This window comes from Anas platyrhynchos, chromosome 1 (genome assembly GCF_047663525.1).
Source record: "Anas platyrhynchos isolate ZD024472 breed Pekin duck chromosome 1, IASCAAS_PekinDuck_T2T, whole genome shotgun sequence".
In the NCBI taxonomy this organism is placed as follows: domain Eukaryota; kingdom Metazoa; phylum Chordata; class Aves; order Anseriformes; family Anatidae; genus Anas; species Anas platyrhynchos.
Window position 1 is genome coordinate 63,069,885 of NC_092587.1, and position 16,768 is coordinate 63,086,652.

General features: G+C 38.7%; 1 protein-coding gene across 12 annotated transcripts in view; it reads left to right on the forward strand.

The window, feature by feature from the left end:
* The window catches only part of CAPRIN2 (caprin family member 2), a 37,791-nt gene extending 21,237 nt beyond the window's left edge, over window positions 1-16,554 (forward strand). For 5 of the 12 annotated variants that reach the window (XM_072039482.1, XM_038176901.2, XM_038176916.2 and 2 more), the window contains 7 exons: window positions 1,538-1,648; window positions 2,319-2,471; window positions 5,317-5,500; window positions 7,745-7,930; window positions 9,128-9,228; window positions 14,088-14,154; window positions 15,631-16,554. In XM_072039482.1, the coding sequence (XP_071895583.1) occupies window positions 1,538-1,648; window positions 2,319-2,471; window positions 5,317-5,500; window positions 7,745-7,930; window positions 9,128-9,228; window positions 14,088-14,154; window positions 15,631-16,199 (1,371 nt within the window). In that variant the 3' untranslated portion in view covers window positions 16,200-16,554. Of the gene's footprint in view, window positions 1-1,537; window positions 1,649-2,318; window positions 2,472-5,316; window positions 5,501-7,744; window positions 7,931-9,127; window positions 9,229-9,312; window positions 9,397-14,087; window positions 14,155-15,630 lie in introns of all 12 variants that reach the window. The other 7 variants (XM_038176905.2, XM_038176917.2, XM_072039475.1 and 4 more) reach the window with 5 other exon arrangements.
* Window positions 16,555-16,768: the final 214 nt, after the last annotated feature.

Here is a 16,768-nt window from a genome sequence, read left to right on the forward strand (position 1 = left end):
TGGGAATGGAGTGCAGGTGGCAGCAATTGTGAATACTACATCCTGGAATACTTTGTTGGAAGTCTTCCTAATATTACATAAATGCAAAGTGAGCAGTCTGTCCCTTGAAATGGGAAGGTTATGGGGATAAAAAATGCAGGGTAGAAAACAAAGCTAAAAAGTGTGGTGCATATTCTTGTGGAAACATGAGCAACATAAGCTTGCTTTGGTTAGTGCAAAATAAGTTCTTTTATTGGCAACATAGACAATGCATAAATTGGAGTGGATGTTGTGGTGGAATAGCAGACTAAGCTGAAAACTGAAATGTGTTCTCATGCAGTAAATGAAAAATGCTAGGCATCTGACTTCCTGATGCTGAGCCAGGAGCTTAAGCTTTGCTTTCTTACATGTATGTTATATGCAGTTAAATCTTAAACTAGCATTTACTAAATATTAGGAGCTAAAAAACAGTTGCAATTTATGGTGGCTTATGTCTTAGATCTGTAAGTGTTGCTGTACTTGGAAATGCAGTTGGTCTTTCCACTGGATACTTAATACTGTGTATGTAAATCATAATGGAGGAATGTTCATCTTTATGCTAATGTACATGCTGTCAGGATACTGAATACGTAGCCTTTACTCTATTCCTTGATATACTGCATAGCTTAACATCCCAATGAAGACTTTTATTATTGTCTTCTACCTCTTGAATCAGTGGTTTTAGCCTAGTTTTTAATGTTATCTTTTACAATGCAATTAAACTTCTTGTGCTGACAGACATTAATTTTGCTGTTTAATTTGAATGCTGAAGATTTGTGCTGTGCTGAGCATAGAATTAAGTGAAGGTTCTGAGTTTTTGCGGACATGGTGTTTGCCATTAGGTTTGCTTGCACCCAGCATGTCTTTTGTCCCTGAGCTCTGAAGTGTGATGGCCTTCATCTAAATGAGAAGCAGGAGTACTAGAAAGCAGTAGGCAAGATGCACTTGGCTTCAGCACAACCAGGGAACACGCTCCACAGTGGCAGTGAATTCTTCTGAAATGGAAATGCAGTTCTGTTGTCACCTGTGACATACATGAGACTTAGTAGTGTTTATACTTAAATATACAGCAAAAGGATAAGCAACTCTTCAACCTGGCATTAGAGGTCTGAGTTAACCATAGACTCATAGGTTTTGCAAAGGCTGCCTATGAAAGTTTGAAGCCTTGTTAGGCAAAAATTACTGGAAGCTTACTGTGAGATGTTTGCACCTAATTCAATGAGACAGATGTGTGTCACTTTGTAAATAACTGCTTGAAGTAATCTAAAGGTTCTTGGGATTACCTGACTTTGCAGGGCTAGATGTACAACTTTTTAAAAAATATTGTTTGAATCCCTAAACCTAATTACCTTAGGCAAGAGCTTCAAGTAGGTATTTATAGTATGCTTGCCTTGGACTTAAAATATTTTTTCTTGGTCTCTCAAAATTTAACTGTTTCAACCAGTGCATAGCTTTTGCAGAAAACACAAGGTTTTGCTATGCTTCTTGTAATACTGGGTACATGTATGGCTTCTTCCAGGCATCAGCATCACTTCCTCAAGAGACTGAGAAATATGCTTCCCAGCCATTGTATCAGACAAGTTCACGTGTTTCTGAGCCACTGATACCTAAAAAGATTGAAATTGCCCAGGTAAGCTATCACAAATAGTTCAGGTATTAATAATTACATGGGATAGACATCAGGAAACTGTGGGATCAGGAAAATATAGTGTTACATGATCCTCACTGTTCCTTTTGACTTCCAATTCATGTACTGTATTGGTATCCTAAATAAAACACTTCATTTTGCCACTCTGCACAGATGAGTCAATGCTGGTTAATGCTTTGTCTGGACAACTCAGCATTGTTTCTAATCTACCCCCAACTTAATCAATTATGATTCAAAGTAAGTTATGTACTTCCTCCAAAAAAAAAAAACTACCAAGTTTGTTTGGAAAGAAGATATTAATTCAAATCTTTGAATAATCTGAACAGGAAGCATCCCATGCTTCCTTAGTGGTGGACCAAAACACTTAATGCCAGTTTGTTGTGAAATTCATACAATGAGTGGTATGTATAGTAGCTCATAGGCACATTTCACTTAATCAGCAGAGACTGCAATAGAAGTACTGATTGCTGAGGATGCACAGCAAGATTTGAAATTGTAAGCAAAAGCTATTTTGTAGCACTACTATGTCCAAATGTCATCCTGTAGAAACTGCTGACTTCTGTCAGTCTGGGCTTTAGAACAATTTAACTGCTTCTGTTACTGCCTGATAACTATCGAGTGACCTCTCATTATGTTTTCATTCTTCCCTCAGGCAACTGTTCCCCTCCCAAGTGAGCCACAGTCACCGTTGCCAACTTCGAGCACCTCTGTGACACCAGTGCCACAAGCGCAAAGCTTTCAGTCTCCTCCAGCAAGTAGCAGTTCTGTCACAATAACAGCAGCTCCCTTTCAGGCTATGCAGACTGTAAGTGCCACTTGAGACCACGTAATTACTGAGCAGCATGCTTGTAGCTTAGTCCTAGTGCTGGGGAAGCTGGCTCCCTGATATGATACAGAACTTGATAGGTCATTTTGAGGCTTTGGTGTTGATAAAGTAGGTTAGAGCTCTGCTTCTCCAATGTCTGGGATATTTTGGTAGCCTCAAGGAGCTAACAGGGAGAAGTTAGGCATTAAGTCAATTGACTTCTACCTATTCCCCAAGGTAGAGTTGACAGACTGTGCTTAAATTGTTCTTGTGCACTGATAAAGAGTATAGTGTCTGTTTTTCAGGTTGTACATCATTACTAATGTTCACAAATATTACTAACGCTACTACTATTTGTCAATTTGGGGTGCAAGCCCTTCCTAGAAGAGTCTAGAGGCAGGGTCTCCATGTAGCTGGTAATGTCCCCTTCTCTGTATTTGGGCTTAAACATTCTTACTTAAAAGTAAGCTGTGGAAGAAGTCACCTGAGATTCTCCAAAGGCATGTTCTCCATTTCAAAAAAAGTACTGGTGTGGTTCTATAACTTGGACTGATATAGTAGGGCTGGTGGGGAGAATAAAATAGCTAATAGTATTTCAAAACACAGGAACTCTAGGTGTAGTTAAACATCTGACACTTTGGTATGCTCTTCAGTAAATCACTACTGTGATATTTCTTTCTTAGCTGTATGAATTTGTGGAAGTGATTGCAGTAGAACTTTCCTGAGGTACAGAATTTTGATGTAATCATAAGTAAGGCAAGTGCAAGTGGGGGATTCTTATAACCTGGTTCTATTGAAATTATGCCAAGTTGCTAGGTGGTGACTTTCATGAAAGTGAAAATAGTAGCATGCTGTGATCAAGGAACCAGAGACTGTTAGGGACCTGGTATGTAAGGTAAACATCTATCATGACATTAATGAAGAATCATGGTCTGTTACTTTAATTCTATCTGAGCCTAGTATCTATCTGACTTCAGAGTACTTATTATCAAAATGGTACCACTGAAAGATCACTTGAATGAATTCTGTGGTGCTTCTAGATACATTAAAGATATATTAAATATGCAAAACTTCTGTTTGAGTCAAACTGGTAGAAACCTGTCACTCAGTTGCTGTGACCTCTGTTTGTCTTACAGTGGTGGTAATCTTGAACTTGGCAATGCAGGGTTTCCTTCTTGCTGTTGCTTAGATTCATAGCCCAGAAGACAACAGGATTTGCATTTCATTGGGTAGCCAAGAGTCAGATGCTTCCCTGCCAAACAGTGATACTGCAGTAGTGAGAGATGTCCTCAGGTGTCCTCACCCTATTGCTGCTGTTGCTTGTGCAAGCCTAAAGGCAGACAGTACCTATAGCCCAGCTTTATTAGTATTCCACCTGTGACTCCTAGGAAAAAGACTAGGATGTGGGTGTTGACAGCATCCTCAATTTTCTTTTAAAAAGACTGCTGCAGCAGCAGAAGTGCTGGTAATAAGTGGATATGTTCTAAGGCAATTGAAATTATTGATTGGATTTAATAGTACTTCATTGTTTAGCCTTTTAGCATGGCTAGAAAAATGACTTGGAGTTCAACTGGAAAGGAAAATAGATCACAAATGTTGTCTACACTGCTTTTCTGCTTGTGTAACAGAGTGCAATGCACATCTGAAGATTCTATTATGGTAACATTTAATTGTAAGGCCATATTACAGGCTTCCTTGTCATCAATCCATTTCTTTCAGTAAGATATAATACCTTCTTGCGTTTTTACATAGATATCTTGATCACCACTAAAACTTCATCCTGCTAAGCTATACTTTTTTCAGTAGGATTGCCAACATGCAGGATTTCCCTTCTTAAATATCAAGTGTCTGCTCAAGGCCCAGGGAAGTATCGGGAAGAACCTAGAACAATTTCTGATTATGTATTGCATTTTAAATGGTTTTGCAAAGCTTGAAATCTCTGCCCTAATTACCCAAAGCATCTAAGGAGACTTTAAGATAAAGGGCATCTACGTGCTTGTCTCATGGATATTCCTTTTTTTCTTCTAAATATATTTAACAATGCATAGCTGAAACTTACATAGCTGAAATTCAGTTTCTTGACAGAATATTGGATACTCTACTTGGATAGGTTCAAAAATAATTGTAATATCCATTAGGCTTTGAATCACTTCATCCGATGTAAAAACCCAGAATTTGTAATGGCTAAAGCTATACTCAGCATTTTAGTATTATGTGTTTTCTCTTCTGGTTCACTACCAGGGCTAGTACTTGGTTCCTTGACCAGGGAAAAAGTGTTTATTCCCAGTTCTAATTATGGAGGCTTCTTAGAATGATTAGTTGTCAAGCTGTGAAGTTTAACATAACCTAACAGAGGAAATAAGAGTAGGAAAAGTGGAGGTTCAGTTTACAAAAGGGCTGAAAGCTAGTACAGTATTTATCTGAGTAGACTGTAGAATTGCATGAGTTTCCAAGATGTGTGTTCAAACATGAATATCTTATCTCAATCTAGGCTGTTAGAGCTTCAGCTCAAAAGCTTAAATCAAGGAGTTTAACTGCAGGTTTCACCTGGAAGCAAACTAGCTTACTAGAAGTCAGGACAGCTGGTCTGTTTATTGAATATAGTAGCTATGTTCTGTCAAGCTACATCTCTTGGCCAGTAGCCAAGGACAGAAGAAGTTTATTAAGCTTACTGTGAGGGAAAAGGATAGGTTCAAACACCATGTACTCAATTCCAAGTGATAATTTCTGTTCTAGGAACTGACAGAGGTATTTGGATTTAAACCATGGTTTTGTAGCAGGGTGATGGCATTAGGCAGAGACTTTAACTGATAGTGCAAAACATTTGTCTTCAACTATATTGTAGGTGTTTAAGGTGAATGCACCGCTGCCTCCACGTAAAGACCAGGAAATAAAAGAGGAGTCTTCATATTCAACAGGATATAACCAGAGTTTCTCTACAGCAAGTACACAGACTCCTCCTCAATGCCAGCTGCAGTCTTCTCATGTTGCAGAACAAACCTCTCTTTCACAAGAATCTCTGTCTTCAGGTAAGAATTGTACATGTCTGCATTTCAAGAAGTCTTGGAAAAGTTATATGAAAGTTCTTCAGATAGTATTAATTTATTAATGTGCTGTGAGTATACTCAGGTTCTACTACCTCACAAATTCTTAACCACTGAAGCTGTTATGTAGCACTTGTTAAAATTAGGGTTACATCAGCTCTAATCCAGTTGGTGATATGGTATGTATACTTAGTCTTAAAACTGCTAGCAGGATGAAAGGCAGCTTCAAATTAAACTAGCTACTGTACTATTACATGGACAGAATCACCTATGTGCCTGATGCATGAAACTTCCCAATAGGTGAGAGATTCAAGTATGCAGTGATACTTGTCAGTGAAACAAGTGTATGCTTGGAATTGAAGGAGTGATGAAATGCTTGGAACCCTTATTTTGGTCTCTTGTAATAGATGATGTCTAGTATAATGTCTAGCGCTGGAAGATGGTAAATATTAGAAGGCATGGATAAGCTTTCAGTGCTTAGATGAATTACTCAGTGATAACCATTTTGTGCTATGGGTACAAGACTAAAATGTGTCATTGGAGAACAACTTAGGATTTAGTTTTGTCTTAAGAATGGGCTTCGTATTATCTCTTATTTGAACTTAAAGTATAATTATCTCCAGACACAATGATTTTTATGTATACTAGTGCTTTTTAAAATTTTCTTGAGGATATCATGCACCTTACTATAGTAGTGATAAAGTGTTCTAGATTTCATGATGTGTCATGCCACTACACTGCATAAGGGCATAGTTATAATTCAAGCTTCATCCCTCCATGTTGAAGTTCTAGCTTTCTGTAGCAGACATCAATGTTTCTAGTTTTGCCCAAAGTTCATGTCAGTTATCTAGGAGAGTTTCCTAACTAGGAGGCCTCAGTCACAAGTTACTGTAATTCAGTGAGGAACTGAGAATTGGCTGAGCTTTTTGTGCATGTGTTCTTAACTTCAAGCAGGATGCAAGATGACAGCCTACAATGCAGCAAAAGATCTTCCTTTTACTGATGTTTATGTAGATGTAACTCCTTACCAAGGCTGTCTTTATTGGTGTGAGTCAGTGTCTGACCTGAAGAATACTCAACTTCTGATGAGTAGGGTTCTGATCTGCCTTGTTCAACATAACTGACCTATTTTACATTCAGATACTGATACCAGGATAATATATGGAGTTGACACTAAACTCTAAATGAATTGAGCCCACAAAACTTGCCTGAAACAGGTTCCAGGCTGAGAAGGATGACAATTCAGGAATCTGGGTTTATAAAGACACAATCGCTGACTCAAGGTCACCTAGTGGTACTGTTTTTCTGGCAGAGAAATCTTGGTAGGAATTACACTATCAGCCTTGCTACTATATGTAGTCAGTGAGATGTTCCAAGGTTAAGAGCTCCAAGGAACAGTAAGTGCTGTAGTTAAAGCTTGTTTAGCTTGAGTGCTCCTCATCAGACTGTAGGAGGTGATCAACAGCCTTCTGTACAGCTTTTTAATGAAACACCATGATGTTCAATTAAGTCTGTACTGTGACAGCTCTACACAGACTTCAGAAAGGCAGCTTAGACTGACACTCTACTTGGAACCAATTGAAGATGTTTTGGGTTGATATAACATATGGATTTGGAAACATGGTTGCAAGGTCTATATTTAAGGCTGACCACTTAACTGTAGTGTGAGTGAAAAGCATTCTTGAGTATTATCTGTACCTGTTGCTTAGGATTGAGTGTCAACTCAAGAGACCGAACCCAACTGTTGAACTAGCTTTCTACAGTGGTCTTATTGCCATCTAGATAAGATGGAGGTTGCTTCATTGCACAGAAGGATGTCGATACTGAGGTGTGATCTAGCTTATCATAGACCACTGAAGCCTTGCTGCTAGTAGAACTGTACAGAATCTAAGTGAAAATTCTTAGTCAAACATTGACAGTTTTTTCTTCTAGCTTGGTTATCTTCTTGGTGCTGGCAAGCTTTTTATGCCATACTCAACTGCATCTTCTTGAATATGTAAGAGGCTTACACTGACAGCCTGCGCTGTGTCTATGATGTACTTTAACTTAAAGTGTTACACTCCATAGAACAAAAAAGAAGGATCCCTCTTATTTGAAGCAATGAAAGGACAAGAGCAGCATATACTGAGCAGCTTAATCTGACTCAACTTAATGCTGCCCTTGTTTCTAGGTGTTGTAATTTATTGCAGTTATAAAAGCTCTGAATTCAACTGTGCCTTTTGTTTTAAGCAGTGAATTATCAACCTGATGGAGCTGTTCCTGTTAGCAATGGTAGTCTCGCCTTTTATCCAGCACAGACTAATGTTATACCAAGACCCCCTCAGCCTTACCTTAATAGTCGTGGGTCTGTCAGAGGATCTGCTAGAGGTGGAAGGTCACTGGCCAATTCATATCGTTCACCTGGTGGGTATAAAGGTATGTCTTTACTGCTACCTTAAGAACCTAGTTAGTATAACTGTTTTAAGCCATTTTTAGTATAAATTTAGGTTCTACATGTGAAAATTTGTAAGATAGCTTTTTTAAGAATAAGGTGTGGAGAATACTGTCTGGATGGAACTTGAGCAAGTTCTACTTACTTCTACTTATAGTCCCTGTGCTTTAGGTGTCAGGTGAACTGGCAGAGTGATTTCATAGCCTCAATTATGTAAATGGATATGTTCAATGACAGCTTAGTAATTTTCATTAGTTCATTTACCCTTCTGAACTTCTTACCTCCTTTGTTCTTTCCTTTGGCCTCTGCCACTTGCTAATGTTCTGGGCAACTGTTCTCTTCAGATGTCCCTTAGTCAATTACTGTCTTGTTTCCCGCAAATGCTGCATTTGTTCAACACTACAGGCTTTCAGTATTACCAGAAGAAACCAGGATAAGGGAAGGAAGTTCGCAGGGAAGTCTGCAGTAATGGAGAACCCTTGTGGCTTAATAAGCTGAAGGATTTGAAGAGGATTGTTTGGTCTCAGCAAATCAGTTGTTCTGCTGCTAGCTGGAGTGTCCTGGAAAGTTTGAGCTGACTTTTTAGCAGATAGTAGCTTCTTATCAAAGTTCCTGGTAGCTACAGCTTGTTTGCTTTGAAGTCAAAGCATGCTTAGTCTGAAACAAGTTGTTTCAGTTACTGGGCTCAGACTGATTCCTAGATTTTAGGAGCATGTACCAAAAATGAGTTATGTAGTTCTAACTTATAAGCAGTTAAGGATTTGGTAGTGCCTGGTACTGAATTGCTTGCAGGTCTTCTCTGGTATTTAGTCTAATAGCTGAAGAGGTTAAATATTATAGTAGTAAAACAGAATAGTGAAATGTTGGTAATAGCAAAACAAAGTCTTATGTTAAACTCTGGATGGAGCAAGCTTTTCAGCTGTTCTGTGAAATCCCATTAGTAACAAACAGGCAATTGCTAGGGTCTGTTAATACTCATAAGCATGAATCTATACAGAGTAGATAATTCTAGGTAGATGATGTAAGAGTTGATACATGCTTCGAATTCTGAATCAAAGCATGGAAGTATAACCATGCAACTTAATACATGTGCCAATTGCTAAAAGGCTTGCTAAGATTCTAGTTGTATTTTGTACTTGTGTAAATGGGTGAATATTCAGTACTAACTTCTATTTGAACAGGTTTTGATGCTTACAGAGGCTCACCCTCAATAACTAATGGCAACTATGGCCAGCTGCAGTTCCCTGGTAGAGATTATGCTGGAATGCAATATTCTCAGAGGGTAAGTATAGACTTTGTTTCCAGTAGCCTTCCTGAGAACTGTAGAGAAGCCTTCTAATATTGTACCTTTTCACTGTCCTAACAGGTAAACTACTCGCAGGTCAGATTTGTTTCTTAGACAAACTTGTTTGGAATGGTAGAAAGCAGTTAAAATAGGAAGACAGCTCAGGTAACACGTGGGACAAGTTGATTTTACTCTGAATTGTGTCTCTGCAATGCAGCCAGATGTCAAATGAAATGACAATTGAGTCCATTTTATAATGGGTTTTGAAGTTGGTACTAAGTGCCTTTAGTGTAAAGTATATAAACTCCTGTATAGACTGATAGAAGGTGGGTTAGGCAAATTTCATGCCAGTTTCACACTTGTTTTTAGTGAATTGCTCTAGCCATCCACACCTTAGGATTGCAACTAGAAGTGCAGATATCCTTATTCTTGAAGTTGTGGCATATCAGAAAACCTGATAGGAACCTGCTTTAGAGAACTTCATTTGAATGAGTGCAGGTTTCTTAGAGGTTGCCTTATCTTGAAGACTTGCAGCAGATCACAACAAAGAATAACTAGACCTATGTTCTGCAGCCTCTGTCTGTAATGGTAGTAAAGTATAGCTGGAAAGGGTGAAATTAGTTACTTTAAATACGCTCTGTAAAACACCAGCTGATGCAAAATGGAAGCTTTTCAAAATTCACCCTTTACACCATTTCATGAAGGGTCCAGTTAAGCATTTCCAGTTAATGGTTAACAGGTTAACTTCCAGTGTCTGACTCTTGAAAATGAGTGGATGGTCCAAATACAAACTAAACTCTTGCTAAGATAGCTTTGGGAGGTCTTGGAACATGCCATGTGAAGCACATTTCAGGTATCAAACTAGCACGTTTGGGGGACAAGTGTTCCTTAAACTTTATAGGATCATGGAATGGCTTTGGTTGGAAGGGACCTTAAAGACCATCCAGTTCCAACCCCTCTGTGGTGGGCAGGGACACCTCCCACCAGCCCAGGCTGCCCAAAGCCCCATCCAGCCTGGCCTTGAGCACCTCCAGGGATGGGGCAGCCACAGCTTCTCTGGGCAGCCCGTGCTAGGGCCTCACCACCCTGATAAGGAAGAACTTCTGCTGAATATCTAAATCTCCCCTCTTTTTAAAGCCATTATTTTTTGTCCTTTCTCTGGGGTTGTGAGAGGTGAGGAGGAATTTCCCTCGTGAAGAAAAGGTACATTGTCAGTGCTTGGAGTTCTGCAGAATCTTCAGTTTCTCACTGTGCTGTTTCCTGCTTACTACCTTAGAATTTGCAGCTACCAAATCAAAGAGTAAGGGGGAGATAATCAGGAGGCAAATATATCTAACCTGTCAGCTTGCTGTACTACTGCCTTTCAAAACTGGGAAGAGATAAGATAAGCAAGGTCTTAATTTGACTCATCTTAGTTTCTGCATCTTACTGCAGAAGAAAGCCTTCTCTTGCTGTTTTAACTGAGGGAAGGGCTGGTTGGAATAGGTAATTGAGTTGCTTTTTTAATAGGGAAATAATAGGACAAACTTGATTTAAATAATGAAACAACTGTATTACTGATGCTGGTGGTGTGTGAACAACTATTCTCTAGGAGTCACTAGGTTGTCATTTGATGATACGTGATTAGTTTTGAAGGTGAAATTCATTGACTTATATCTCTGCATAAGGTCTTCAGTAAGTCTCAGGTGTCTCATTCAAATGAGTTTTGCTATGCCTGCCTAATTTTTACCTTTCTGTGAAAGTAGCCAAAACTATGGAGTTTAGGTTACAGCTGTCTTGTATGGGTTAAATTGTAACATGTCAGTACTAAGAATTAAAAGCAATCATATCAAAACTTAGCATGAGCTATCTGTAGGTTTAGGCTAAACCACCAAATCCTTAATGTTTCTGTTTTGGAAGTAATGTGGAGGTATGTCTTCTGTATGTCTCCCTTTGGGGGTGGTATAGAGCACTTGGATGTAAGGGGAAATAGAAGGAGCAGATGTGACTGAAATTTCTTCAGTAGTTTGTACTGAGAAAGTATAGCAGCTATATTAAAGCTGAAATCTGTGCCTTCTATACTATCTAAAATATTAAAATAAATATATTTCAAACTTCCTGCTACTTACTGACTTGAGTTGATGCACTTAATCAGGATAGTAATGTTGATTCTTGAGAAATAAATATGGCTTACTAGCCTTGTGGGGATGCTCTGATTGACTTAGCTGGCTCCGTAGTACCCCAAGGGAGCTAAGTGGAAAAAATAGCCAGTTACCTTGATGAAAGCTCTACTTTCTCTATCATCTTAAAGCACTTACAAGTTCATGCAAGTCTTAGTGCTCAAAGGGATAGGATTTTGCTGTTCTGAGGTGGTAGAATTCAGCACTCCAACCACTGCTTACTAATTTGAGTGATTAGCCCCTTCCCTGTTAGATCTAATTTTGGAAAATACTCAGTGTATTCCTGCAAAGACATCTGTTCTACAGATACAGCCTTGTCTTTTTGGTTATACCAACATGTCTTAGATTAGCATTCTTTAAAATGTTTCAAGTTGCTTGATCTTTTTTCTGCATCTTAGTGGTTTTAGATGCTAGTTGGGTTTCCAGATTCCCACAGAGTCCTACTGTTGCTATCACACCACACGAGTGGCAAGTTATTGATTCCTGTTGCAAGTGATATCTATTAGTGCTTCAGACAAACATAATCAGCACTTTGTGTCAAATAGTAATGTTTTTTTTTTTTTACGTAAAACTGATAACATGCATGTACTGGCCTGGGTTTCTGAGACTTCCCATTAAAAGAAAAATTAAGAGCTTGTAGTCCTGGTCTACCAGGACTATCAAACCAGTACTTTCATAACTAATAATGAACAAGCTACTTGACAAAAGGATTGGTATCAGCAATGAAAATCCTCTAAAATGCAAGCACACTTTCATGTGACTTAATTTATTCTAAGATGAGATTTGTAGCATAATGGAACTATTTCTAATGATAATTTTGTGAAGTTGTTGGATAAGTTCTACTTGTAATGCTCTTGTAGATGAGGATATCTGTGAACTACATCTTAACCTTTGAAGTGCCTATTAGCTTAGACTGCTCCAGTTGACTGTAATTTTTAGTGTACTAGACTTGATCACAAATGTGTGCAACTCTCCTGGCTACTGCTTTCAAGCTTTAACTTGGTTATCTAAACTGCTTTTTTTTTAAGGATATCCTTTTGGTGTAATATATACATTACACAAGCTTTCAGTGGAGATAATTCTTTGGGCAACCTGGAACATCTGGTACAGCAACTGCTACTATAATGATGCTTCCTTAACTTTAGGCCCCAAAGTCTTTGGGTTGTAACACCAGTGGATTTCTAGTGGACTTCTAGAAGCCCTGATTGGCTGTAGGGTATTTTGAAGCTTAACCATAGACTTCCCAAACCTTTGGTCTTGTAAACAGTGTGATCGTTTCCACTTTTCATCAGAGCTGACTAGATTTTTTTGTACTGTACTGTTTTGAACAGGAACTGATCCTTTTGTATGGGTAGAAACTGTGTATAAGTGTAATGACTCTTCCAATGCTTACTAGTATTCCCCTGCTTCTTATAAGGGACTAGTAACAAGCAGTGAATACTGCTGTTACAGTCCTACTAATCTTTGGCGTGATAACTGGATCATTCTTTGCTTAAAGACAGCTTGTAAGCAATGGAATATTTACTAGACCTTAATGCCCGAAGGGACTGTATTTTTATTATTTCCCTTTACATAGTAAAATCACAGTTCTTACCTGAAAAATACAATGTTCTGCTATTACATTGAAGAGCTTACATCCATATGTGTCAAATGTGAACTAGTATTTCAGAGAAGTCCATTGGTGCAAACAAGATCACCTTAGCGAAATAAAAGCTCTGCTACCTCAAGTACTAGAATGTTGCTGCCTTTGTGCCATCCTGGTATCTAAGATATCCAAGCTTTCATTGACTTCAGGCATCTTGGTCTTTTACCTCATGCAGCCAGATGAGTAGATTTCTTAAACAGTTGCAAGATGTGTCTTGCTTCCCACATGTATGTTAAGAACAAGACTTCAGTTTTAAGAGGCATATATTGGTTAGAATAACCCAACTTGTACTGGGCAGTAGAACAGCTTGGAACTAGCTATACTATCTCAAGAAAAACCTGAAACATAGTATGACCCATCTGCACTAATGTCTGGCTGGGGTTAAGTTGCTTATTTGGGGTGGTGGTATCTGAAGCACAGTCTAAAGACAGTCCTAGAGAAATAGTATTGGATAAATTATATACAACAATGTACTATCTGTATGAGAGCTCATTTTTCTAATAGACATCTTCAAGCCTGTGCAATTTTAATGTGCTCTTCCAGTAAATTACCTGTGTAGTATTGCAATATACATTTAGTCTCTTGTAGTTCAAAATATGATTAGGACAAGTGACTTAATCTGAACCTGAAGTTTGTCTTTAAGCTGTTAAACTGTCAGTTTTTGAGTCAGGACTGCATTGTTTTTAAAACTTCCCTGGTCAATCATGGGGCAGGGTGTGCCTGTTCAGCTTTGAAATATGTTCTTCTGTATAGACTTGTACTTATAACAGCCCTGAGATTTAAGGTTATGCACAATGAAGTGAACTGTGTACAGTACAGAAGCTAATTTGCTACAACTAGCATCTAAGTAGCTTTTTAACTTTATATAAGCTACTATAAAAGTAAATTTTCTGTAGATAAGGCTGTTAATGTACACCTCAATTCTGAACCCTGTCATTGTCTAGTCTAGAGCTTACATAAAATGCAAGTAAAATACTTGCAAGTTTATTGGTAGCCCTCTCTGTTTTCAGACTTACTCATAGCCATTTTACTAATACTTCTGTATTTTTTAGGATGTTAACTACCAGCAGTGCTATAAACGAGGTGGGATAACTAGTGGTCCTCGAGCAAATTCAAGAGGTAAGGCTAACATCAGGTTCCCAGTGGGGTGTGAGTGTATGTGTTGCTAAAGTGGAGTGTTACCGTGAAGAGTGAGGAAAGTGTACTATCACTGTCATGGAAGAGCAAGCTTGGTATAAATTCACCAAGCTAGATGGAAGCTTAAGTACTGCTCTTGAATGGTCAGCATTGCATAGCAGCAGAGTTGACTTCACCATTTTCAATTTGGTGCTTTCTATGCCAAATGTCAAAATTCTCTGATATAATGATACCTTACTGAACTTTCTTCATAAGTTGACTTGGAAATACAGGCAAAGTGGTACCACTGTTCTATTTGGCATCTTCCTTTGGTTGTAGGAGTCTTTCTCAAATCAAGGAACTTTCTTGATTCTGAGTAAGTTACCAGGTCCCAGGTACAATGGAAAAAAAAAAAAACAAGCTGTATTCCCCCCAAAAAAACTTCTCCATATTAAGTTGAATTTATATTCTACCACTGAAGTATGGTGTAAAGAAATCCATGCTTGCATTTAAACAGGTAGTGCATAGTAAGCATTTTGAGAAAACTATAAACTAGATTTAATCTTACTGTTTATGCTGGGAGAAGTTGGACGTGGTACTGTAAGTGAAAAGTGAGAACAGTGACTGTAGATTCCCTACTCTGAAGAACTAAGGGAAATTTTGCATATCGTAACAACTGTTTAGGATAAAGTGGCTCTTCTCTGAGGGGAGAACTCAGAATATTTCAGAAGAGAACTAAGTGTGTGTTAACAGTTGACATATGTACCTGTTATTGTTAAGGTATCACTAACAACTTTTACTTGGTCTTATCAGATATCTTAAGGTGTTAATTTCCTGTAGAAGCAGCAAAGGCTTAGCTTGATGGTAACTGCTTTAAATTTCTCAGATCAATATTTTTCATTCTAGACTGAAACTAGGTCCTAACTTGGGTATCTGAACAAATGTCTCTACTCTGGGGAGCAGGATGCAGAAATCTTAAAAGCAAATGTAGGCTTTCAGACTTGCAATATCTTAGCACCACAAGTTGCTATGACCTATTAAGAATACGACTCAAAAAGTACTGAGGTAACTTGAGGTGTAAGTTAAGGTCTTGAAGGTGACTGACTATTGGGCTCTTGCTAATCCTGCTGGGTTCTTCCAGAACTTGCTTTTTATCAGCTCAGAAGCTAGTATATACATATACTAGCTAGTATATAGGTAATGTGTGGCAAATACTACAGGTAATTATTGCAAACTACTGCTCTCTCCTACGTAATGTATGAACAGTCATTGTTCATGTTGACTTATGGTCCATCCTGCTGAGCACAAGTGTGTTCAATGTGAAACAACTTCCAAGTTATGTTCTTGTTGGGGTTATTTGTCAATCTGCTAAAAGGCAAGTGTTGCAAAACCCTTACAGTTGCTGCTGAGAAATAGGCCTGCAGGTTTTAGGGTACTCTGTTATAATACTTATTTATTTTTGCTAATGATCTTTAACAGCAGGGTGGAGTGATTCTTCTCAGGTGAGCAGTCCAGAACGAGACAACGAAACCTTTAACAGTGGAGACTCCGGGCAGGGAGACTCCCGCAGCATCACCCCTGTCGATATGCCAGTGACAAGCCAAGCTGCCACCATACTACCAGTGCACGTCTACCCCCTCCCGCAGCAGATGAGAGTTGCCTTCTCTGCAGCCAGAACATCCAACTTGGCCCCTGGAACTCTAGACCAGCCAATTGTTTTTGACCTGCTGCTGAATAACCTTGGAGAAACTTTTGACATCCAGCTTGGTAGATTTAATTGTCCAGTGAATGGTACTTACGTCTTCATCTTCCACATGCTGAAGCTGGCTGTAAATGTTCCCCTATACGTGAATCTCATGAAGAATGAAGAGGTCCTGGTGTCAGCATATGCAAATGATGGGGCTCCTGATCATGAGACTGCTAGTAATCATGCAGTCCTGCAGCTGTTCCAGGGGGATCAGATCTGGTTACGTCTGCATCGGGGAGCCATCTATGGAAGTAGCTGGAAATACTCTACCTTTTCGGGATACCTCCTTTATCAGGACTAAAATCCAGTGCAATGTTTACAAAAGCTGCTCCAAACACCTTGGTGGAGGGGGGGGTGGGACTAGCTTTGCACTTACTATTGACTTTATAGAAGATATGTGGTTCCATTATTGGGGGAATGATGGTCATGTTGTGCAAGGTGAAATCGTGGATTTGGGGTACTGAATCAGCACTAATTTGGCACTTTATCAGTTGTGATGTAGCCTTGCTAGTAAAGCTGTGAATGTATATTGTTTGCACTTACCCTAAACTGTATTAATGTCCAGCTTACTACACTATTGATTGCCTCAAGTATGGGCTATTCACAATGCCTTGTTGTGCCTCAATAAAACAAGTTAATATGCATTTTAGTATTAATCTTGCTAGTGGTCTTTATTTTAAAAATGTCCAACTATCAAACTAATTCCTAATTACTTGCATGTTCTTACACTGTATAGTCTTCAAGTATACTATACGGGTCTTCAGGCTTCAGTTATACTACACAGGTATTTCAGTTTTCATAATTCAAGGTAAACTGGAATTTAAATGGGATTACCTGTTTGGTTCTTATATGCAGTTTAAGTGTTTCCCT